Source organism: Salmo trutta, unplaced genomic scaffold (assembly GCF_901001165.1).
Source record: "Salmo trutta unplaced genomic scaffold, fSalTru1.1, whole genome shotgun sequence".
NCBI classification, from domain to species: domain Eukaryota; kingdom Metazoa; phylum Chordata; class Actinopteri; order Salmoniformes; family Salmonidae; genus Salmo; species Salmo trutta.
The window spans coordinates 8,237-34,749 of record NW_021823220.1 but is presented as its reverse complement, the minus strand read 5'-3'; the positions used below and the strand labels follow the sequence as shown (position 1 = coordinate 34,749).

At 44.1% G+C, this 26,513-nt stretch overlaps 1 protein-coding gene across 2 annotated transcripts; it reads left to right on the top strand.

Moving 5' to 3' along the window:
• Positions 1-205: 205 nt before the first annotated feature.
• LOC115189753 (synaptophysin-like) lies at positions 206-23,698 on the top strand. 2 transcript variants are annotated; one of them, XM_029748278.1, is made up of 7 exons: positions 206-314; positions 5,360-5,425; positions 16,829-16,953; positions 17,148-17,346; positions 20,513-20,704; positions 22,377-22,703; positions 23,511-23,698. In XM_029748278.1, the coding sequence occupies exons 1-6, from the start codon at positions 297-299 to the stop codon at positions 22,659-22,661; spliced, it is 885 nt and encodes a 294-aa protein (XP_029604138.1). In that variant the 5' UTR covers positions 206-296; the 3' UTR covers positions 22,662-22,703; positions 23,511-23,698. The 2 variants fall into 2 exon arrangements, with proteins under 2 accessions (XP_029604138.1, XP_029604137.1); XM_029748277.1 differs by lacking the exon at positions 23,511-23,698 and having other exon boundaries at positions 22,377-22,823.
• The last annotated feature ends 2,815 nt before the right edge of the window (positions 23,699-26,513 follow it).

Genomic DNA, 26,513 nt, shown 5'->3' with positions numbered 1-26,513 from the left:
CATTTATTTGATTTATATTTGTATTTACTTGCTGTTTGGGAGTTTTAGGCTCGGTTTCTGTACAGCACTTTGAGATATCAGCTGATGTAAGAAGGGCTTTATAAATAAATGTGATTTATATTTGTATTTATCTACAAGTCTATGTATGATCCAGTCTGATGGTCGTGGCAGCTCGTGTTGTGTGTCTTTTGCTTATCACATGTTCCAGTCTTCTTCTCTTTCCTCTATCGAGGACTGTCGGTTCTGACGACTCCCTCCCTCCGCTATTCCTCTTACCGACGAGCAAGGCCGCCAAGATGGATATTGTGAATCAGGTAGGGCTCTGAACATCTAGAAAAATAACTATTGTTTAAATTCCAACTTTAACACGTCTGATGAATAGGCGGCGAGGGGCGTTTCTAGATCCTTATCTGGGATATTAGATTTGTTCGGTAAAACCGAGGAAAGCCCCGTTATGATGCGGCCGCGATTTGTTGACTAATATACAGCACATCCATGATTACTGAGGGGAAAGATGGTTATGCATGTCTGTGGTAAATCTCTCTTGTGGTTATGCCGGGTCAATTATTAGAATACAAGATATTCCCCCCCCCCCGCAAAAAAATATATGATGACAAATACACCCATTCGTGGTCTATGAATGGTGATATGAGCTGTTTGCCCATAATATAAATGTACGTACAAATGTGGACAATATAAATTATGGAACGAAATACGTTTGTTTATACATGGTCTAAATATGTATTGGCTCATACGGGTGAATTTAAAAATATATATTTTTCTGTAATTCTGTAATTACACGATCTTCTTATAAAGCGGGTTTGGTATAGGCTATGTGCAGCTGTCCTTTCTGAGATTGCATTGTAAAATGGCAGCTCAATTTCATCCTCTATATTAGTAGCGATGCATGGATAACATCACCGGGGAAGCCAAGACAGAAAACAAAAGCCCCATTGTACAACCTATGTGTTGTGATAATTGCATTGTTTGCTCTATAACCTGTTAGTTCATATGCCTTGCCACCGTGATATAAAGGCCTAAAGGCAGAGACAATAAGAAGACAGAGTGGCAGAATAAATTCAACCATCACAAAACCGTGATAGTCCTCAAAGCATATTGCATGTAACAAACAGTTACATGACCTACAGCGTGGTCAAGCCAGTTAATAATGTTTATGACATTTTCGGACGACTAAAATTAGATTAGAACGACAGAGAACAGGAGATGCCCTCCTCCACTATTTCCACTTTTAACATGTCAACATCATCAAACGTCTTATGCTTATTCTAATGCAGGGACAACTAAAAGATACCCAAAAAAATATTTATCCCAATCAAGGTAAGCTAAATATGACGTGACTGTCCATGGTTCTGATTTCTGTGTGTGTGTGTGTGTGTGTGTGTGTGTGTGTGTGTGTGTTAGTAGAAAAACATGTTGATCCAGCCTACTGGTAGAGAATCGCCAAATGCCATCCTCATCTCTTTCAGTCTATGACTCTGTCATACAGTACATGATTTTATTTTTTGTTGACCGAGGTTACCAGGCTAAAATGCTTGCTCACTAGCTTCCATTCACAGGCAACGTTAGCTAGTTAACATTAGCCTTCTACATTTACATTTTAGTTATTTAGCAGATGCTCTTATCCAGAGCGACATACAATAGTGAATGCATAAAATTCATTTCATACATTTTTTTTTCTCCATACTGGTCCCCCCCGTGGGAATTGAACCCACAACCCTGGCGTTGCAAAGACCATGCTCTACCAACTGAGCCAACTGAGACACACTTCTACGTCTAGATACATGTTCCACTTCCATCCTCTCAGGTCAGGGGCACAACAACGTATGAATTAATGGATAGATCAGAATCACAGTTAAAATCATTGGACAGTACTGAGAATTCAAGGAGAACTCCACCCCAAAAAACTATATTTTGATATTAGTCCATTGTTGTCATAGTCCCACTTTTTCCCCCTTGTCAGCAGTCAAGTTTGCAAGATATGTAACTTTCAAAATACAGAAAAGATCCTGTATGATGCATTTTAATCATATGATGTGGTGTTTCCATCACACCATTCAAATGCATCATACTGAATGATTTCTGTATTTTGAAAGTTACATGTCTTGAAAGTTTTGGGGTGGAATTTTCCAAATTCCTATTTTCATCCATGGCTAATTTAGGGAAGGGACAATTTTAGCTAGCTAGCTAGCCACCGGAGGACAACAGCACAATGAGATGCAACAATTCAAGTTGTTTCTGTCAATTACGTATTGCTCTCAATGCGATGTGATTGGAGTGAAGCCAAATCCAAGCTGGCTTCCCTTGACATCTTTCTTTGGTGCACCAGGACCATTCACAGTTGAGCTCACTCAGTTTAGCTCAATGCTGATTGGCTATTATTTTATATATTTTTTTTTTAGTCAAGGGAGGCCAAAATGCTCGCTGGCTTCCCTTGCGCTCAATGCAACAATGTCATACTCTTTTTGACCAGACAGCATCAGATAGATGGCCTTCACAAACAGAGACAGAGAGGTGCTGTTTCGAATGTACAGCCATATAACACCAGACTAGCCTGACATGTAGCTAGCATCTGTAAACAGCCATATAACACTAGACTAGCCTGACACGTAGCTAGCATCTGTAAACAGCCATATAACACTAGACTAGCCTGACACGTAGCTAGCATCTGTAAACAGCCATATAACACTAGACTAGCCTGACACGTAGCTAGCATCTGTAAACAGCCATATAACACTAGACTAGCCTGACATGTAGCTAGCATCTGTAAACAGCCATATAACACCAGACTAGCCTGACATGTAGCTAGCATCTGTAAACAGCCATATAACACCAGACTAGCCTGACACGTAGCTAGCATCTGTAAACAGCCATATAACACCAGACTAGCCTGACATGTAGCTAGCATCTGTAAACAGCCATATAACACCAGACTAGCCTGACACGTAGCTAGCATCTATAAACAGCCATATAACACCAGACTAGCCTGACATGTAGCTAGCATCTGTAAACAGCCATATAACACCAGACTAGCCTGACATGTAGCTAGCATCTGTAAACAGCCATATAACACCAGACTAGCCTGACATGTAGCTAGCATCTGTAAACGGCCATATAACACCAGACTAGCCTGACACGTAGCTAGCATCTGTAAACGGCCATATAACACCAGACTAGCCTGACATGTAGCTAGCATCTGTAAACGGGCATATAACACCAGACTAGCCTGACATGTAGCTAGCATCTGTAAACAGCCATATAACACCAGACTAGCCTGACATGTAGCTAGCATCTGTAAACGGGCATATAACACCAGACTAGCCTGACATGTAGCTAGCGTCTGTAAACAGCCATATAACACCAGACTAGCCTGACATGTAGCTAGCATCTGTAAACAGGTATATAACACCAGACTAGCCTGACATGTAGCTAGCGTCTGTAAACAGCCATATAACACCAGACTAGCCTGACACGTAGCTAGCATCTGTAAACAGCCATATAACACTAGACTAGCCTGACATGTAGCTAGCATCTGTAAACAGCCATATAACACCAGACTAGCCTGACACGTAGCTAGCATCTGTAAACAGCCATATAACAGCAGACTAGCCTGACATGTAGCTAGCATCTGTAAAAAGCCATATAACACCAGACTAGCCCGACACGTAGCTAGCATCTGTAAACAGCCATATAACACCAGACTAGCCCGACACGTAGCTAGCATCTGTAAACAGCCATATAACACCAGACTAGCCCGACACGTAGCTAGCATCTGTAAACAGCCATATAACACCAGACTAGCCCGACACGTAGCTAGCATCTGTAAACAGCCATATAACACCAAACTAGCCTGACATGTAGCTAGCATCTGTAAACAGCCATATAACACCAAACTAGCCTGACATGTAGCTAGCATCTGTAAACAGCCATATAACACCAGACTAGCCTGACATGTAGCTAGCATCTGTAAACAGCCATATAACACTAGACTAGCCTGACATGTAGCTAGCATTTGTAAACAGCCATCTAACACCGGATCCGGAAGTTCAAACGTCATCGCTAGCTAGTCAAAAAGAGCTCCTCTTGCTTGGTAAGCTACTCTGGCCTCCCCCTAGTGGATATACACTACACAAGACTCCTCTTGGGAAGAAAACATTTTCCTCATCAATCTACACACAATACCCCATAATGACAAAGAATTATTTTATTTTTTTTAAATTGCAAAATTCTAAAACCAAAAAACAGAAATACCGTATTTACATAAGTATTCAGACCCTTTGCTATGAAACTCTAAATTGAGCTCAGGTGCATCCTGTTTCCATTGATCATCCTTGAGATGTTTCTACAACTTGATTGGAGTCCACCTGTGGTAAATTCAATTGATTGGACATGATTTGGAAAGGCACATACCTGTCTATATAAGGTCCCACAGTTGACAGTGCATGTCAGAGCAAAAAACCAAGCCATGAGGTTGAAGGAATTGTCTGTAGAACTCTTAGATAGGATTGTGTCGAGGCACAGATCTGGGGAAGGGAACCAAAACATTTCTGCAGCATTGAAGGTCCCTAAGAACACAGTGGCCTCCATCATTATATAATGGAAGAAGTCTGGAACCACTAAGACTCTTCCTAGAGCTGGCTGCCCGGCCAAACTAAGCAATCGGGGGAGAAGGGCCTTGATCAGGGAGGTGACCAAGAACCCGATGGTCACTTTGACAGAGCTCCAGCGTTCCTCTGTGGAGACGGGAGAACCTTCCAGAAGGACAACCATCTCTGCAGCTCTCCACCAATCAGGCCTTTATGGTAGAGAAGCCAGACGAAAGCCAGAGATAGCAAAAGCTCAGGTTGCCCAGGCCGGCGGAGATACAATCTTCGGCAAAATCATTTGCAAGAAGATTCCTGCAAAAATATTATTTGAAGATGAAGTTTATTATTTATTATTTTACGTGATGGGTCTGTTGATATGATGATGGGTCTGTTGATAGGATGATGGGTCTGTTGATATGATGATGGGTCTGTTGATATGATGATGGGTCTGTTGATATGATGATGGGTCTGTTGATATGATGATGGGTCTGTTGATAGGATGATGGGTCTGTTGATAGGATGATGGGTCTGTTGATAGGATGATGGGTCTGTTGATAGGATGATGGGTCTGTTGATATGATGATGGGTCTGTTGATAGGATGATGGGTCTGTTGATATGATGGGTCTGTTGATATGATGATGGGTCTGTTGATATGATGATGGGTCTGTTGATATGATGATGGGTCTGTTGATAGGATGATGGGTCTGTTGATATGATGATGGGTCTGTTGATGATGATTTATTTTCTTCTCCAGTTGGTTGCGGGCGGACAGTTCAGAGTCCTCAAAGTTCCCCTGGGCTTTATCAAAGCTCTAGAATGGGTAAGTCATATCTCTCTCTCTCTTTCTCTCTATACTCTCTCTCTCTACCTCTCTCTCTCTCTCTACCTCTCTCTCTCTCTCTACCTCTCTCTCTCTCTCTCTCTCTCTCTCTCTCTCTACCTCTCTCTCTCTCTCTCTCTCTCTCTCTCTCTCTCTACCTCTCTCTCTCTCTCTCTCTCTCTCTCTACCTCTCTCTCTCTCTCTCTCTCTACCTCTCTCTCTCTCTCTCTACCTCTCTCTCTCGCTCTCTCTCTCTCTCTCACCTCTCTCTCTCTCTCTCTCTCTACCTCTCTCTCTCTCTCTCTCTCTCTCTCTCTCTCTCTACCTCTCTCTCTCTCTCTCTCTCTACCTCTCTCTCTCTCTCTCTCTACCTCTCTCTCTCTCTCTCTCTCTACCTCTCTCTCTCTCTCTACCTCTCTCTCTCCCTCCCTCTCTCTCTTTCTCTCTCTGTGACCAGAAACAACACTAGGCCCAGAGTTGGTCTCTGACCAGGAACAACACAAGGCCCAGAGTTGGTCTCTGACCAGGAACAACACAAGGCCCAGAGTTGGTCTCTGACCAGGAACAACACAAGGCCCAGAGTTGGTCTCTGACCAGGAACAACACTAGGCCCAACGTAAACCAGTGACTGAAGTGCATTAGCCGATGAGATGCCGATGAGATGACATGGGACAGTGAGAGAGCATTCGAGCCACCAAGAAGAATTCACTGACCGAATTGACCTGCCTGTCTTTGCTGTCACAAAATCACGATGTAAAATGTAGCTGATTGGTCTGTTCTCAACATTATATCAATTTGTACACAACAATATGTGTGGTACAAATATATGTGTGGTACAAACTGTGGTACAAACTCCAATGGTTGGGAGTTTGATCCCCCAGCTGAGTCATCGAAGAGTAAAATGTAAAGCAAAGACTACTTAGTTATATCACATGTTGTGTGTATCGCTAGAGTAGCAACCAGCCCTATTTCAGTGGTATTCTAGAGTAGCAAACAGCCCTATTTCAGTGGTATTCTAGAGTAGCAAACAGCCCTATTTCAGTGGTATTCTAGAGTAGCAAACAGCCCTATTTCAGTGGTATTCTAGAGTAGCAAACAGCCCTATTTCAGTGGTATTCTAGAGTAGCAAACAGCCCTATTTCAGTGGTATTCTAGAGTAGCGAACAGCCCTATTTCAGTGGTATTCTAGAGTAGCAAACAGCCCTATTTCAGTGGTATTCTAGAGTAGCAAACAGCCCTATTTCAGTGGTATTCTAGAGTAGCAACCAGCCCTATTTCAGTGGTATTCTAGAGTAGCAAACAGCCCTATTTCAGTGGTATTCTAGAGTAGCAACCAGCTCTATTTCAGTGGTATTCTAGAGTAGCAAACAGCCCTATTTCAGTGGTATTCTAGAGTAGCAAACAGCCCTATTTCAGTGGTATTCTAGAGTAGCAACCAGCCCTATTTCAGTGGTATTCTCTTACTGCAGTGATTCGCCAACCTGGGCTGCTAGAATCCTCTACTATGTACTATGGAACCAGCCCTCACACAAAACAAGAGACAAACTATTCTCATGAGCGATTCACATCTACGTTCATCACAACTGACAAACTGAAAGTTTAAAGCAAAAAAACCCAAAATAAACAAAAACAATTGAAAAGCAGCGCCATACCGATGGGACCTCTCGTCCTACAACGCCAAGGGGACAGCAGTACAGTTCAGATTCACTGCTGTCTTATCTGTACATGTGCTTTTTCAAAACCTAATTAACCGTAACAACAACAACATGACAGAGAGAGTAATGGCGACATCTGGTGGCCGCGGTGAGTCATGACACCCTGCCCAGGTCATCACAGTCTGTCCAGGGATTAATACAACAGTACCAGCTAGAAAACTCTGGTGAAACACATGAAATACTTCAGTTTTGTATCCAAACTGACCGCGCGTTTCAACGTTTTCTGTGTATTCTACGTAACATAGCATAGATTATGAAAGCAGAAAACAGTGGGATTAGACCTAGACGGGTAGCAGCTGTTCTTCCTAATCTGGAAGGCTACTTCGATAGGACGGCAGGTGAGATTAGTTCTTCCTAATTAGGAAGGCTACTTCGATAGGACGGCAGGTGAGATTAGTTCTTCCTAATCTGGAAGGCTACTTCGATAGGACGGCAGGTGAGATTATTGTGTTCGTTGTCGCTTGGAGTCGTGAGTTGGCCCCCAGGCTGTTGCCCCTCCCACACACGCACAGACGCACACACACACACACACACACACACACACACACACACACACACACACACACACACACACAAACACACACCAGTAGACAGACAGATGGCATTGAAATGAGGTGGAAACATCGTTGATTCAACCAGTGTGTGCCCAGTGGGTTTGTTTTCATGAATACATTTCTTCCTCCTATTACAGTACAAGGTGGATTACTTTATTACCAGGATGATTACTTTACTACAAGGTTGATTACTTTACTACCAGGATGATGACTTTACTACCAGGTTGATTACTTTACTACCAGGATGATTACTTTACTACAAGGTTGATTACTTTACTATTAGGTTGATTACTTTACTACCAGGTTGATTACTTTACTACCAGGATGATTACTTTACTACAAGGTTGATTACTTTACTATTAGGTTGATTACTTTACTACCAGGTTGATACTTTACTACCAGGTTGATACTTTACTACAAGGTTGATTACTTTACTACCAGGTTGATTACTTTACTACTTGATTACTTTACTACCAGGTTGATACTTTACTACCAGGTTGATTACTTCACTACCAGGATGATTACTTTACTACAAGGTTGATTACTTTACTACCAGGTTGATTACTTTACTACCAGGTTGATTACTTTACTACTTGATTACTTTACTACCAGGTTGATTACTTTACTACCAGGTTGATACTTTACTACCAGGTTGATACTTTACTACCAGGTTGATTACTTCACTCCCAGGTTGATTCCTTTACTACTTGATTACTTGACTATTAGGTTGATCACTATACTATAAGGTTGATTACTTTACTACCAGGTTGATTACTTTACTACCAGGTTGATTACTTTACTACTTGATTACTTTACTACCAGGTTGATACTTTACTACTTGATTACTTTACTATTAGGTTGATCACTATACTATAAGGTTGATTACTTTACTACAAGGTTGATTACTTTACTACCAGGTTGATTACTTTACTGCAAGGTTGACTACTTTACTGAAAGTTTGATTACTTTACTACACAGTTGAATACTTTACTGCAAGGTTGATTACTTTATTACAAGGGGGATTACTTTACTACTTGATTACTTTACTTCAAGGTTGAGCACTTTACTACAAGGATGATTACTTTACTGCAAGGTTGATTACTTTACTGAAAGTTTGATTACTTTACTACACTGTTGAATACTTTACTTCAAGGTGGATTACTTTACTACAAGGTTGATTACTTTACTACAAGGTTGATTACTATACTACAAGGTGAATTACTTTACTATAAGGATGATTACTTTACTTCAAGGTTGAGCACTTTACTACAACGTGGATTACTTTACTACACAGTTGAATACTTTACTATAAGGTTGATTACTTTACTGAAAGGTTGATTACTTTACTACATGATTGAATACTTTACTATGAGGTGGATTACTTTACTACCAGGTTGATCACTTCACTTCATTGATCACACCCATTGCAGCTGAGATTCATAAACTCAGCAAAAAAAGAAACGTCCCTTTTTCAGGACTCTGTCTTTCAAAGATAATTTATAAAAATCCAAATAACTTCACAGATCTTCATTGTAAAGTGTTTAAACACTGTTTCCCATGCCTGTTCAATGAACCATCAACAATTAATGAACATACACCTGTGGAACGGTCGTTAAGACACTAACAGCTTACAGACGGTAGGCAATTAAGGTCACAGTTATGAAAACTAGGGACACTAAAGAGGCCTTTCTACTGACTCTGAAAAACACCAAAAGAAAGATGCCCAGGGTCTCTGCTCATCTGCATGAGCGTGCCTTAGGCATGCTGCAAGGAGGCATGAGACAGGATGGACAGCTGATCATCCTTGCAGTGGCAGACCATGTGTAACAACACCTGCACAGGATCTGTACATCCAAACAACACACCTGCGGGACAGGTACAGGATGGCAACAACAACACCAGGAATGCACAATCCCTCCATCAGTGCTCAGACTGTCCGCAATAGGCTGAGAGAGGCTGGACTGAGGGCTTGTAGGCCTGTAGTAAGGCAGGTCCTCACCAGACATCACCTGCAACAACGTTGCCTATTGGCACAAATCCACCATCACTGGAACAGACAGGACTGGCAAAAAGTGCTCTTCACTGACGAGTCTCGGTTTTGTCTCACCAGGGGTGATGGTCAGATTCGCGTTTATCGTCAAAGGATTTTTTATTTTTTATTTATTTAATCTTTATTTAACCGGGTAGACCAGTTGAGAACAAGTTCTCATTTACAACTGCGACCTGGCCAAGATAAAGCAAAGCAGTACAACAAAAAACAACAACACAGTTACACATGGCATAAACAAAACATATAGTCAATAACACAATCGAAAAATCTATATACAGTGTGTGCAAATGGAGTAAGGAGGTAAGGTAATAAATAGGCCATAGTAGCGAAGTAATTACAATTTAGCAGATTAACACTGGAGTGAAGGCGGCCAAATTAGGTGTTGGCTTTGGGGATGACCAGCGCAATATACCTGCTGGAACACGTGCTACGGGTGGGTGTTGTTATAGTGACCAGTGAGCTGAGATAAGGCGGAGCTTTACCTAGCAAAGACTTATAGATGACCTGGAGCTAGTGGGTCTGGCGACGAATACGTAGTGAGGGCCAGCCTACGAGAGCATACAGGTCGCAGTGGTGGGTAGTATATGGGGCTTTGGTGACAAAATGGATGGCACTATGATAGACTGCATCCAGTTTGCTGAGTAGAGTGTTGGAGGCTATTTTCTAAATGACATCGCCGAAGTCGAGGATCGGTAGGATAGTCAGTTTTACGAGGCTATGTTTGGCAGCGTGAGTGAAGGAGGCTTTGTTGCGAAATAGGACGCCGATTCTAGATTTAATTTTGGATTGGAAATGCTTAATATGAGTCTGGAAGGAGAGTTTACAGTCTAGCCAGACACCTAGGTATTTGTAGTTGTCCACATATTCAAAGTCAGAACCTTTCAGAGTAGTGATGCTGGTCGGGCAGGTGGATGCGGGCAGCGATCGGTTGAAGAGCATGCATTTAGTTTTACTAGCGTTTAAGAGCAGTTGGAGACCACGGAAGGAGTGTTGTATGGCATTGAAGCTCATTTGGAGGTTAGTTATCACAGTGTACAAAGAAGGGCCAGATGTGTACAGAATGGTGTCGTCTGCGTAGAGGTGGATCAAGGAATCACCCGCAGGAAGAGTGACATCATTGATATATACAGAGAAAAGAGTCGGCACGAGAATTGAACTCTACAGGCCTTCTGATTTGACACACTGAACTCTATCTGAGAAGTAGTTGGTGAACCAGGCGAGGCAATCATTTGAGAAACCAAGGCTGTTGAGTCTGCCAATAAGAATAAGGTGATTGACAGAGTCAAAAGCCTTGGCCAGGTCGATGAAGACGGCTGCACAGTACTGTCTTTTATCGATGGGGGTTATGATATCATTTAGTACCTTGAGCGTGGTTGAGGTGCACCCGTGACCAGCTCGGAAACCGGATTGCACATCGGAGAAGGTACGGTGGGATTCAAAATGGTCAGTGATCTGTTTGTTAACTTGGCTTTCGAAGACTTTAGAAAGACAGGGCAGGATGGATATAGGTCTGGAACAGTTTGGGTCTAAAGTGTCACCCCCTTTGAAGAGGGGGATGACCGCGGCAGCTTTCCAATCTTTAGGAATCTCGGACGATACGAAAGAGAGGTTGAACAGACTAGTAATAGGGGTTGCAACAATGGCAGCAGATCATTTTAGAAAGAGAGGGTCCAGATTGTCTAGCCCAGCTGATTTGTACGGGTCCAGGTTTTGCAGCTCTTTCAGAACATCTGCGATCTGGATTTGGGTGAAGGAGAAGCTGGGGAGGCTTGGGCAAGTAGCTGCAGGGGGTGCGGAGCTGTTGGCCGGGGTAGGGGTAGCCAGGAGGAAAGCATGGCCAGCCATAGAGAAATGCTTATTGAAATTCTCGATTATCGTGGATTTATCAGTGGTGACATTGTTTCCTAGCCTCGGTGCAGTGGGCAGCTGGGAGGAGGTGCTTTTATACTCCATGGACTTTACAGTGTCCCAAAACGTTTTGGAATTAGTGCTGCAGGATGCATTTTTCTGTTTGAAAAAGCTAGCCTTGCTTTCCTGACTGACTATGTGTATTGGTTCCTGACTTCCCTGAACAGTTGCATATCATGGGAACTATTCAAGGCTATTGCAGTCTGCCACAGGATGTTTTTGTGCTGGTCAAGAGCAGTCAGGTCTGGAGTGAACCAAGGGCTATATCTGTTCTTAGTTCTACATTTTTTGAAAGGGCATGCTTATTTAAGATGGTGAGGAAATTACTTTTAAAGAACAACCAGGCATCCTCTACTGTTGGGATGAAGCCAATATCCTTCCAGTATACCCGGGCCAGGTCGATTAGAAAGGCCCTCTCACAGAAGTGTTTTAGGGGGTGTTTAACAGTGATGAGGGGTGGTCGTTTGACCACGGACCTATAACGGATGCAGGCAATGAGGCAGTGGTCGCTGAAATCCTGATTGAAAACAACAGATGTGTATTTGGAGGGCAAGTCGGTCAGGACAATGTCTATGAGGGTGCCCATATTTACGGACTTAGGGTTGTACCTGGTGGGTTCCTTGATAATTTGTATGAGATTGAGGGCATCTACCTTAGATTGTAGGACGGCCAGTTGTCCCAGTTTAGGTCACCTAACAGAACAAACTCTGAAGATAGATGGCGGGGCAATCAATTCACATATGGTATCCAGAGAACAGCTGGGAGCTGAGGGGGGTCTATAACAGACGGCAACAGTGAGAGACTTATTTCTGGAGAGATTCATTTTTAAAATTAGAAGCTCAAACTGTTTAGGCATAGACCTGGAAAGTATGACAGAACTTTGCAGGCTAGCTCCTCCCCCTTTGGCAGTTCTATCTTGATGGAAAATGTTGTTGTTGGGGATGGAAATTTCAGAATTTTTGGTGGCTTTCCTAAGCCAGGATTCAGACACGGCAAGGACATCAGGGTTGGCGGAGTGTGCTAAAACAGTGAATAAAACAAACTTAGGGAGGAGGCTTCTAATGTTAACATGCATGAAACCAAGGCTTTTACGGTTACAGAAGTCAACAAATGAGAGTGCCTGGGGACACACAGGGCCTGGGTTAACCTCCACATCACCAGAGGAACGGAGGAGGAGTAGGATGAGGGTACAGATAAAGGCTATCAAAACTGGTCGTCTAGTGCATTGGGAACAGAGAATAAAAGGAGCAGATTTCTGGGCGTGGTAGGATAGATTCAGGGCATAATGTACTGACAGGAGTGTGGTAGGGTGCGGGTACAGTGGAGGTAAACCTAGGTATTGAGTGACGATAAGAGAGGTTGCATCTCTGGAGGCAGTAGTTATGCTGGGTGAGGTCACTGCATGTGTGGGAGGTGGGACAAATGAGGTATCTGAGACATGTTGAGTGGGACTAGGGGCTCCGCAGTAAAATAAAACAATGATAACTATCCTAAACATCAGTATACAAGGCATATTGACATTAGAGAGAGACATAAAGCGAGGCATAAAGCAATCACAGGTGTTGATTGGGAGAGCTAGCTAAGACAACAACGGGTAAGACAACAATAGCTAATCAGCGAAGACAACAACAAATCAAATCAAATCAAATCAAATGTATTTATATAGCCCTTCGTATATCAGCTGAAATCTCAAAGTGCTGTACAGAAACCCAGCCTAAAACCCCAAACAGCAAGCAATGCATGTGAAAGAGGGACGGTGGCTAGGAAAAACTCCCTAGGAAAAACCCCCTAGAAAGGCCAAAAAACCTAGGAAGAAACCTAGAGAGGAACCAGGCTATGGGGGGTGGCCAGTCCTCTTCTGGCTGTGCCGGGTGGATATTATAACAGAACATGGTCAAGATGTTAAAATGTTCATAAATGACCAGCATGGTCAAATAATAATAATCATTGTAGTTGTCGAGGGTGCAACAAGCACGTCCGGTGAACAGGTCAGGGTTCCGTAGCCGCAGGCAGAACAGTTGAAACTGGAGCAGCAGCATGGCCAGGTGGACTGGGGACAGCAAGGAGTCATCATGCCAGGTAGTCCCGAGGCATTGTCCTAGGGCTCAGGTCCTCCGAGAGAAAGAAAGAAAGAGAGAAAGAGAGAATTAGAGAGAGCATATTTAAATTCACACAGGACACCGGATAAGACAAGAGAATACTCCAGATGTAACAGACTGACCCTAGCCCCCCGGCACATAAACTACTGCAGCATAAATACTGGAGGCTGAGACAGGAGGGATCAGAAGACACTGTGGCCCCATCCGATGATACCCCCGGACAGGGCCAAACAGGCAGGATATAACCCCACCCACTTTGCCAAAGCACAGCCCCCACACCACTAGAGGGATGTCTACAACCACCAACTTACCGTCCGAAGACAAGGCCGAGTATAGCCCACAAAAATCTCCGCCATGGCACAACCCAAGGGGGGGGGCGCCAACCCAGACAGGAAGACCACGTCAGTGACTCAACCCACTCAAGTGACGCACCCCTCCCATGGACGGCATGGAAGAACACCAGTAAGTCAGTGACTCAGCCCCTGTAATAGGGTTAGAAGCAGAGAATCCCAGTGGAAAGAGGGGAACCGGCAAGGCAGAGACAGCAAGGGCGGTTCGTTGCTCCAGCCTTTCCGTTCACCTTCACACTCCTGGGCCAGACTACACTTAATCATAGGACCTTCCGAAGAGATAAGTCTTCAGTAAAGACTTAAAGGTTGAGACTGAGTCTGCGTCTCTCACATGGGTAGGCAGACCATTCCATAAAAATTGAGCTCTTTAGGAGAAAGCCCTGCCTCCAGCCGTTTGCTTAGAAATTCTAGGGACAATTAGGAGGCCTGCGTCTTGTGACCGTAGCGTACGTGTAGGTATGTACGGCAGGACCAAATCGGAAAGATAGGTAGGAGCAAGCCCATGTAATGCTTTGTAGGTTAGCAGTAAAACCTTGAAATCAGCCCTTGCCTTAACAGGAAGCCAGTGTAGGGAGGCTAGCACTGGAGTAATATGATCAGGTAAAATGGCGATGAATGGGCAGAGAGGGTCAGTTAACTACACACAGGGCCTGAGTTCGAGGCTGGGGCCGACAGATAAACAAAATAAACAAAATGGAGTACCGTGATTAATGAACAGTCCAGCAGGCATCAGCTATGTAGGCAGGTGATCATAGGGTCCAGTGTACAGCAATAGATGAAACAGGGAAGCTGTTAGGTAGTCGTTACTACGCTAGCAAGCGGGGGACACAGCGTTCATAAAGTTAGCAGGCCGGGGCTAGTAGAAGCTTCTTCACGACGTCCGACAAAAGCCGGTTGAGGACACATCGGACGGAGTTACGTTGGCAGACTAGTCGTGATGGATCGGCGGTGCTCCGTGTCGACAAAGGGTCCAGGCTAATTGGCAGAAGAGGTATTGTAACTGGACTAAATTTGTTTGCTAGCCGGGAGATGCGCCTGGCTCGAGGCTAACTGGTGCTAGCTTCGGGACAAGGGCATTAGCCACTATAGCCACTCGGTAGCAGCTAGCTAGATGCGATGATCCGATGCAGAGCTTACGGCAGGAATCTGGTGGTGTAGTGGCTTCTAGTCGTGTTAGTGAAGAGTCCGAGACGCATCAGCTGTGTAGCCGAGTGATCATGGTGTCCACTGAGCAGGCCGGGAGATGGGACTGGCTCAATGCTAGCTTCGGGGCTGGGCCACTCGGTGGCAGCTAGCTAGTTGCGATGATATGGAGTAATGGTCCAGAGTTTACGGCAGGAATCTGGTGATGTAGTGGAGAGAAACAGTCCGGTATGCTCAGGGTTGATATCGCGCTGTGCAGACTGGCGGGTATTATCCAGGCTAAAAGCGGCTGGTGTCTGAGCTAAAGGTAAAGGCCGCTAGCAGTGGCTAACAATTACTAAATAGCTAGTAGCTAATTAGCTGGTTAGCATCTGGTGGCTAGCTGCTGATGGAGGTTCTAGCTATAAGGTCTAAAAATAGCAGATCCATATCACGTTGGGTGAGGCGGGTTGCCGGAAGGTATATTTAATTTAAAAATGGAAAAGAGATTGAAAAATATTGAAAAATATACAACAAAAAAAACAATATTTACACGGGACAACGACAAAACATGTCTGAACTGCTACGCCATCTTGGATTGTTCGTTACACCGAGGCCTGTACTCTGGAGCGGGATCGATTTGGAGGTGAAGGGTCCATCATGGTCTGGGGCGGTGTGTCACAGCATCATCGGACTAAGCTTGTTGTCATTGCAGATAATCTCAAAGCTGTGTGTTACAGGGAAGACATCCTCCTCCCTCATGTGGTATCCTTCCTGCAGGCTCATCCTGACATGACCCTCCAGCATCACAATGCCACCAGCCATACTGCTCGTTCTGTGCATGATTTCCTGCAAGACAGGAATGTCAGTGTTCTGCCATGGCCAGCGAAGAGCCCGGATCTCAATCCCATTGAGCACGTCTGGGACCTGTTGGATAGGAGGGTGAGGGCTTGTGCCATTCCCCCCAGAAATGTCTGGGAACTTGCAGGTGCCTTGGTGGAAGAGTGGGGTAACATCTCACAGCAAGAACTGGCAAATCTGGTGCAGTCCATGAGGAGGAGATGCACTGCAGTACTTAATGCAGCTGGTGGCCACACCAGAATTTGATCCCCCCCCCCCTCTTTGTTCAGGGACACATTATTCCATTTCTGTTAGTCACATGTGTGTGGAACTTGTTCAGTTTATGTCTCAGTTGTTGAACCTTGTTTTGTTCATACAAATATGTATGATGTTAAATTTACTGAAAATAAACGCAGTTGACAGTGAGAGGATGTTTCTTTTTTTTGCTGAGTTTAGGTTAGGGTCAAAGGTAAAGAGACAGTTGTAGTATTTTAACTCGTGAAGGTCTGTTTTTTTGTGTTGTGTGGTGTTGTTGAGCCCTTGTTTGTGAGATTTATTGTCAATTAGTCAACCATAACTTTCAAATGAATTTACTAGTGTGTTGACCTTGGAGAGTGTTAACTTGGATTTCACACTGCACACATACATTCCCTCAGTGTCTCTGAGTGTTGAAATCATACTGTCGTTATTTATTCTCCTGGCCCTGTGTTTTTCTTCTCTTCCTCCCTCCTCTCCTCTTCTTCTCTCTTCTCTCCTTTCCTGCAGATCTTTGCTATCTTTGCATTCTCAACATGTGGGAGTTACTCCGGGATGTTCAAGATGAGTGTGGAGTGTAAAAACAGGACTGAGAGCGACCTGAGTATAGAGGTGGAATTCGAGTATCCTTTCAGGTTAGTCAAAAGTCACTCTGTTCTCTCTTTTGACCAGGACCAAGACTGTTATGGCCTGCTGAGTTATAGACTCAAGGAGCTAACACAAGTCTTTAGCTCCAAGGCAAAGGTTATGCATCACATGAGTATGGTTAATGGAACTTCCTCCACTACACTATTCCATATCACACACACCTGCTCCTCTTTTTCTTCAGGCTTCACCAAGAATACTTTGACGCCCCAACCTGCAAGGGGGGCCCCCCCGAGCGTCTCTTCCTGGTTGGTGACTACTCTTCCTCGGCAGAGTTCTTCGTCACCATCGGTGTGTTTGCCTTCCTCTACTCCATGGCTGCCCTCAGCGTCTACGTCTTCGCCCTGGAGAAGTACCGGGAGAACAACAAGGGACCACTCATCGTGAGTGGGGGGAGGGTTCCCCAAGGGAATAGTGTGTGTACAGGCATGTGAACAGATATCAACCTGTACTCACCAGGTGCCCTTTTGGGTGGTGGTATGCATAAAATATTCCAGAAATGTTCCATAGGCACAAGAAAAAAAGCTTATTTCTCTAAAATGTTTTGCACAAATTTGTTTACATCTCTGTTAGTGAGCATTTCTCCTTTGCCAAGATAATCCCTCCACCTGACAGGTGTGGCATATCAAGAAGCTGATTAAACAGTATGATCATTACACAGGTAAACCTTGTGCTGGGGACAATAATAGGCCACTTTAAAATGTGCAGTTTTGTCACACAATACAATGCCACAGATGTGTCAAGTTTTGAGGGAGTGTGCAATTGGCATGTTCACTGCAGGAATGTCCACCAGAGCTGTTGCCAGAGAATGTAATGTTAATTTCTCTACCATAAGCCGCCTCCAATGTCAGTTTAGAGAATTTGGCCCAGGACCTCCACATCCGACTTCTTCACCTGCGGATCATCTGAAACCAGCTTCCCGGACAGCTGAGGAAACTGTGGGTTTTCACAACTGAAGAATTTCTGCAGAAACTTTCCAGAAACAGTCACAGTGCGTGCTCGTCGCCTCACCAGGGTCGTGACCTGACCGCAGCTCTGCGTTGTAACCAGATTCAGTGGGCAAATGTTCACCTTCGACGGCTGGAGAAGTGTGCTCTTCAACTGTACCGGGCAGATGGCAGACAGCGTGTACGGCGTCGTGCGGGTGAGCGGTTTACCTTTGTCAACGTTGTGAACAGAGTGGCCCCATGGTGGGATTATGGTATGGAGCACAGGAGGTTAGTGGCATCTTGATTGGGGAGAACGGGGCTCGTGGTAATGACTGGAACGGAATGGGTGGAATGGTATCAAATACATCAAACATGTGTTTCCAGGTGCCGTTCCATTTGCTCCGTTCCGGATATTATTATGAGCCGTTCTCAGCCTCCTGTGGTATGGACAGGCATAAGCTACGGACAATTCACACAATTGCATTTTATCGATGACAATTTTTAATACACAGAGATACCGTGACGAGATCCAGAGGCCCAGTGTCGTGCCATTCATCCGCCACCATCACATCATGTTTCAGCATGATAATGCACGGCCCCATGTCGCAAGGATCTATCTGTACACAATTCCTAGATGCTGAAAATGTCCCAGTTCTTCCATGTCCTGCATACCCACCAGGCATGTCACCCATTGAGCATGTTTGGGATGCCCTGGGTTGACGTGTAGCACAGGGTGTTCCAATTCCCGCCAATATCCAGCAACTTCACACAACCATTGAAAAGGAGTGGAACAACATTCCACAATCAACAGTCTGATCTGCTCTGTACGGAGTTTGCGCACCCAGTTTTGCCTGTTTGTCTGCCCTGTACAGAGTTCACACGCCCAGTTTTGCCTGTTTGTCTGCCCTGTACAGAGTTTACACGCCCAGTTTTGCCTGTTTGTCTGCCCTGTACAGAGTTCACACGCCCAGTTTTGCCTGTTTGTCTGCCCTGTACAGAGTTTACACACCCAGTTTTGCCTGTTTGTCTGCCCTGTACAGAGTTTACACGCCCAGCAGACTCAACTCAATCCCTTCTTCAGTCGAGAGTTGTACATACTGCAAATTAATTACTTAAAAATCATACAATGTGATTTTCTGGATTTTTTTAGATTCCGTCTCTCACAGTTGAAGTGTACCTATGATAAAAATTACAGACCTCTACATGCTTTGTAAGTAGGAAAACCTGCAAAATCGTGTATCAAAAAAAGTGTATAAAATACTTGTTCTCCCCACTGTATGTGTCAGGGCAGCAGCAACACAGGTAGTATAGACCTTAGCTAAGCGCTATATAGTTAAAAATAAATAGGCCTATGATCATTCCAAGTAGAGGTAGTTAGTAGGTTATGAATTTCGATGGGGAAGGGGTACGTCGGTGGGTGCCCCTTTTTCCATCTTAAACACATGCCTGCTGAAAAGTCCGTGGCCTTCTGCCGTCTATCTTTACAGTTGACATCATTTTATCATTTGACACCTTCCCGGTCTTCCTTGTGTGTTGTAATTCACTAGAGGGTCTGATGTCATAGACCTGCATACCTCTAGAAGGATAACGGTGGCCATCTTGGTCAGGGTGTTCTATAGAGGGTCTGATGTCATAGACCTGCGTAGCTCTAGAAGGATAACGGTGGCCATCTTGGTCAGGGTGTTCTATAGAGGGTCTGATGTCATAGACCTGCGTAGCTCTAGAAGCATAACGGTGGCCATCTTGGTCAGGGTGTTCTATAGAGGGTCTGATGTCATAGACCTGCATAGCTCTAGAAGGATAACGGTGGCCATCTTGGTCAGGGTGTTCTATAGAGGGTCTGATGTCATAGACCTGCGTAGCTCTAGAAGCATAACGGTGGCCATCTTGGTCAGGGTGTTCTATAGAGGGTCTGATGTCATAGACCTGCATAGCTCTAGAAGGATAACGGTGGCCATCTTGGTCAGGGTGTTCTATAGCGGGTCTGATGTCATAGACCTGCGTAGCTCTAGAAGGATAACGGTGGCCATCTTGGTCAGGGTGTTCTATAGAGGGTCTGATGTCATAGACCTGCGTAGCTCTAGAAGCATAACGGTGGCCATCTTGGTCAGGGTGTTCTATAGAGGGTCTGATGTCATAGACCTGCATAGCTCTAGAAGGATAACGGTGGCCATCTTGGTCAGGGTGTTCTATAGCGGGTCTGATGTCATAGACCTGCGTAGCTCTAGAAGGATAACGGTGGCCATCTTGGTCAGGGTGTTCTATAGAGGGTCTGATGTCATAGACCTGCATAGCTCTAGAAGGATAACGGTGGCCATCTTGGTCAGGGTGTTCTATAGAGGGTCTGATGTCATAGACCTGCGTAGCTCTAGAAGGATAACGGTGGCCATCTTGGTCAGGGTGTTCTATAGAGGGTCTGATGTCATAGACCTGCGTAGCTCTAGAAGGATAACGGTGGCCATCTTGGTCAGGGTGTTCTATAGAGGGTCTGATGTCATAGACCTGCGTAGCTCTAGAAGGATAACGGTGGCCATCTTGGTCAGGGTGTTCTATATGTCATTCTATGCGTTTGATCTCTCATTCCCCGTTTCCTGTGTGTGTTTCTACTTTCCGTCGGCAGGATTTTGGCGTGACGTGTGTGTTCACCTTCATGTGGTTGGTCAGCTCCGCTGCGTGGGCCAAAGGCCTGTCGGATGTCAAGGCGTCCACGGACCCTGAGAAGGTGGTGGATCTGATCTCAGCCTGCGATGAGGAAGGGAACCTCTGTCGTGAAGTTCACGACCCCGTCATGTCTGGGCTCAACACCTCCGTCGTGAGTGTCTGATTTTGGTTTACTATAACAGTTTATTTTAGCGGTGCTCTTACTGTGTCTCTGCTGTGTTCGGTTGCATTACAGTAATAGTGTCTATTTATTAATAGTTCCGGCGGTCGATCACTCTGTCATAGCAGTACGTTTCCATAGGCATTCATTGTAACAGAGATCTTACATTACATTCATTGAAAAGAGATGAATTATTTATCTGCAATATAATTGTTTTTTAATAATTACCCTCTCATGTGAAACTGTTGACTTCTCCCACATATTTTTGATCTCGCTGGATCCTTGGTAATGTCATGAGAGATCTCCCTGGATCCTTGTTATTGTCATGAGAGATCTCCCTGGATCCTTGTTAATGTCATGAGAGATCTCCTTGGATCCTTGTTAATGTCATGAGAGATCTCCCCTTGTCCCTGCCTCTCCTCTCCTCCCTTCCTCTCCCCCTTCCTCTCCTCCCTTCCTCTCCCCCTTCCTCTCCTCTCCCCCTTCCTCTCCTCTCCTCCCTTCCTCTCCTCCCTTCCTCTCCTCCCTTCCTCTCCTCACTTCCTCTCCTTCCCATCCAGTATCTAGACCCAGGGTCGCAACTTTGGTATTAGAAGTGGGGGGGACTTAACTTATTTGTATTATTATTTTTATCCAGCCGGATAAACACTCCAAACAGCTTCCCCGAATGCTCGGAGACGTCCGTGTGATCCTAAAGCACCCCGTTGCCTCATTTCGTATCGCATTCCAATGATAAAACTGGGGGGACAGAAGTGCAATTTCAGAATGTCCCCCCCGTCCCCAGTGAAAGTTGCGCACATATCTAGTATTCTATATCTAGTCTTATATATCTAGTATTCTATATCTAGTATTCTATATCTAGTCTTTTATATCTAGTCTTCTATATCTAGTCTTCTATATCTAGTCTTATATATCTAGTCTTATATATCTAGTCTTATATATCTAGTATTCTATATCTAGTCTTATATATCTAGTCGTATATATCTAGTCGTATATATCTAGTCTTCTATATCTAATAGTAATATAACTGACCCCCCTCGCTCTCTCTTTCTCTCTCTCTGTCTCTCTCTGCCTCTCTCTCTCTCTCTCTCTCTCTCTCCCTCTCTCTCTGTCTCTCTCTGCCTCTCTCTCTCTCTCTCTCTCTCTCTCTCTCTCTCTGCCTCTCTCTCTTTCTGTCTCTCTCCCTATCTCTCTCTCTCACTCTCTCTGCCTCTCTCTCTCTCTCTCATTCTCTCTGCCTCTCTCTGTCTCTGCCTCTCTCTCTCTGCCTCTCTCTCTCTCTGCCTCTCTCTCTCTGCCTCTCTCTCTCTCTCTCTCTCTCTCTGCCTCTCTCTGTCTCTCTCTCTCTCTGCCTCTCTCTGTCTCTGCCTCTCACTCTCTCTCTGCCTCTCTCTGTCTCTGCCTCTCTCTCTCTCTGCCTCTCTCTCTCTCTGCCTCTCTCTCTCTGCCTCCCTCTCTCTGTCTCTCTCTCTGCCTCTCTCTCTCTCTGCCTCTCTCTCTCTGCCTCTCTCTCTCTGCCTCTCTGTCTCTGCCTCTCTCTGTCTCTGCCTCTCTCTCTCTCTGCCTCTCTCTCTCTCTGCCTCTCTCTCTCTCTGCCTCTCTCTCTCTGCCTCTCTCTCTCTCTGCCTCTCTCTCTCTGGCTCCCTTCTCTCTCTCCTCCCAGTGTTTTGGCTTCATGAACCTGGTCTTGTGGGGAGGAAACCTGTGGTTCGTCTTTAAGGAGACCGGCATTATCGCCCCCTTCATGCGCGCCCCTCCTCCCCAGGAGAAGCAGCCCGCCCCAGACTCGTACGGCCAGCAGGCGGGGTACGAGCAGGACCCTTACGCCAGCTCCCAGGGGGACTACCAGCCAGAATACAACCAGCAGCAGCAACAACAGCAGCAGGGCTACAACCAGGAGGGCGGAGAGTATGGACACACACCCACCTCCTTCGCCAATCAGATGTGAGGGGGAGGAGGAAAGAGGAAGTGTGGAGGAGGCTGGCGGCTGGCGAGTCACATTATGATGTTGTTTTTACATGTTTTATTATTATTGTGATTTTACTTTGATATATTTTATTATTTTATTAGACAGCCTTACTGATATTATGAGGTGTTATTATGAGATGTTATGAAGAATATTTTATATTTATTTTATATATTATATTATTATATATTCATATATATATATATATTGATTTATTCTTTAAACTCAGTTTATTGGGTTTTCATTTAAAGCTTTAGCAATTAAACTCACACAGAATGAGTTTATTATCGCATAATAAATATGTACGTGAACCCAAAAAAAATCTCCATTTTTTATTTTTGTTTACTACCTCCTCCACGTGTTTAGTTCCACTCACTCAGGAGCAAATGGATGATAAAAATCAGGCTTCGGTGGCGGTATGGCAAGCTTACATTTTAGTCATTTAGCAGATGCTCTTATCCAGAGCGACTTACAGTAGTGAATGCATACATTTCATGCATTTTTATTTTGTACTGGCCCCCCGTGGGAATCGAACCCACAACCCAGCATTGCACACACAATGCTGGTGTTGAAAACACCGTGCTCTACCAACTGAGCCACAGGGAAGACTACATCTCATCTCCTTTAAGTCTTAATGCCCTCAAATTCACAATCTGGACCTCAAAGCCAGTGCCACTGCTTTTTCCCTCCCATTGTTCCCCTGTAATCAGGCACTGATTTAGACCTGGGACACCGGTGGATGCAATTAGTTATCAGGTAGAACACCGGACCTCGTAGGGTTTAAAACCCCCCTCTCTCTTAATGTTTCCTGTCTTCTTTTTCTCTCCACAGAGAGTCAGCAGAGTGACGGGGGAGTGTGGTGCCTGGAAACTACAGTACCCACAATGCCACACTCCTTCCTGTGTGTCTGTTTGCTCATCGATCCTGTGTGCTGAGTAAATTGGGGACGGGGGGAGAGATACCTAAACATAAAGAAGAGAACAGAGAGGAGAGATACCTAAACATAAAGAAGAGAACAGAGAGGAGAGATACCTAAACATAAAGAAGGAAGGGAACAGAGAGGAGAGATACCTAAACATAAAGAAGAGAACAGAGAGGAGAGATACCTAAACATAAAGAAGGAAGAGAACAGAGAGGAGAGATACCTAAACATAAAGAAGGAAGAGAACAGAGAGGAGAGATACCTAAACATAAAGAAGAGAACAGAGAGGAGAGGATACCTAAACATAAAGAAGAGAACAGAGAGGAGAGATACCTAAACATAAAGAAGAGAACAGAGAGGAGAGATACCTAAAACATAAAGAAGGAAGAGAACAGATAGGAGAGATACCTAACGATAAGAAGAGAACAGAGAGGAGAGATCCTAAACATAAGAAGGGAAACAGAGAGGAGAGATACCTAAACATAAAGAAGGAGAGAACAGAGAGGAGAGAGATACCTAAACATAAAGAAGAGAACAGAGAGGAGAGATACCTAAACATAAAGAAGAGAACAGAGAGGAGAGATACCTAAACATAAAGAAGGAAGGGAACAGAGAGGAGAGATACCTAAACATAAAGAAGAGAACAGAGAGGAGAGATACCTAAACATAAAGAAGAGAACAGAGAGGAGAGATACCTAAACATAAAGAAGAGAACAGAGAGGAGAGATACCTAAACATAAAGAAGAGAACAGAGAGGAGAGATACCTAAACATAAAGAAGAGAACAGAGAGGAGAGATACCTAAACATAAAGAAGGGAACAGAGAGGAGAGATACCTAAACATAAAGAAGGAAGAGAACAGAGAGGAGAGATACCTAAACATAAAGAAGGAAGGGAACAGAGAGGAGAGATACCTAAACATAAAGAAGGAAGAGAACAGAGAGGAGAGATACCTAAACATAAAGAAGGAAGAGAACAGAGAGGAGAGATACCTAAACATAAAGAAGAGAACAGAGAGGAGAGATACCTAAACATAAGAAGAAGAGAACAGAGAGGAGAGATACCTAAACATAAAGAAGAGAACAGAGAGGAGAGATACCTAAACATAAAGAAGGAAGAGAACAGAGAGGAGAGATACCTAAACATAAAGAAGAGAACAGAGAGGAGAGATACCTAAACATAAAGAAGAGAACAGAGAGGAGAGATACCTAAACATAAAGAAGGAAGAGAACAGAGAGGAGAGATACCTAAACATAAAGAAGGAAGAGAACAGAGAGGAGAGATACCTAAACATAAAGAAGGAAGAGAACAGAGAGGAGAGATACCTAAACATAAAGAAGAGAACAGAGAGGAGAGATACCTAAACATAAAGAAGAGAACAGAGAGGAGAGATACCTAAACATAAAGAAGAGAACAGAGAGGAGAGATACCTAAACATAAAGAAGAGAACAGAGAGGAGAGATACCTAAACATAAAGAAGGAAGAGAACAGAGAGGAGAGATACCTAAACATAAAGAAGGAAGAGAACAGAGAGGAGAGATACCTAAACATAAAGAAGGAAGAGAACAGAGAGGAGAGATACCTAAACATAAAGAAGGAAGGGAACAGAGAGGAGAGATACCTAAACATAAAGAAGAGAACAGAGAGGAGAGATACCTAAACATAAAGAAGGAAGGGAACAGAGAGGAGAGATACCTAAACATAAAGAAGAGAACAGAGAGGAGAGATACCTAAACATAAAGAAGGAAGGGAACAGAGAGGAGAGATACCTAAACATAAAGAAGAGAACAGAGAGGAGAGATACCTAAACATAAAGAAGGAAGGGAACAGAGAGGAGAGATACCTAAACATAAAGAAGGAAGAGAACAGAGAGGAGAGATACCTAAACATAAAGAAGGAAGAGAACAGAGAGGAGAGATACCTAAACATAAAGAAGAGAACAGAGAGGAGAGATACCTAAACATAAAGAAGAGAACAGAGAGGAGAGATACCTAAACATAAAGAAGGAAGGGAACAGAGAGGAGAGATACCTAAACATAAAGAAGGAAGAGAGAGGAGAGATACCTAAACATAAAGAAGGGAACAGAGAGGAGAGATACCTAAACATAAAGAAGAGAACAGAGAGGAGAGATACCTAAACATAAAGAAGGAAGGGAACAGAGAGGAGAGATACCTAAACATAAAGAAGGAAGAGAGAGGAGAGATACCTAAACATAAAGAAGAGAACAGAGAGGAGAGATACCTAAACATAAAGAAGGGAACAGAGAGGAGAGATACCTAAACATAAAGAAGGAAGAGAACAGAGAAGAGAGATACCTAAACATAAAGAAGGAAGGGAACAGAGAGGAGAGATACCTAAACATAAAGAAGAGAACAGAGAGGAGAGATACCTAAACATAAAGAAGGAAGAGAACAGAGAGGAGAGATACCTAAACATAAAGAAGGAAGGGAACAGAGAGGAGAGATACCTAAACATAAAGAAGGAAGGGAACAGAGAGGAGAGATACCTAAACATAAAGAAGAGAACAGAGAGGAGAGATACCTAAACATAAAGAAGAGAACAGAGAGGAGAGATACCTAAACATAAAGAAGGAAGAGAACAGAGAGGAGAGATACCTAAACATAAAGAAGGAAGAGAACAGAGAGGAGAGATACCTAAAAATAAAGAAGAGAACAGAGAGGAGAGATACCTAACATAAAGAAGAGAACAGAGAGGAGAGATACCTAAACATAAAGAAGAGAACAGAGAGGAGAGATACCTAAACATAAAGAAGGAAGAGAACAGAGAGGAGAGATACCTAAACATAAAGAAGAGAACAGAGAGGAGAGATACCTAAACATAAAGAAGAGAACAGAGAGGAGAGATACCTAAACATAAAGAAGAGAACAGAGAGGAGAGATACCTAAACATTA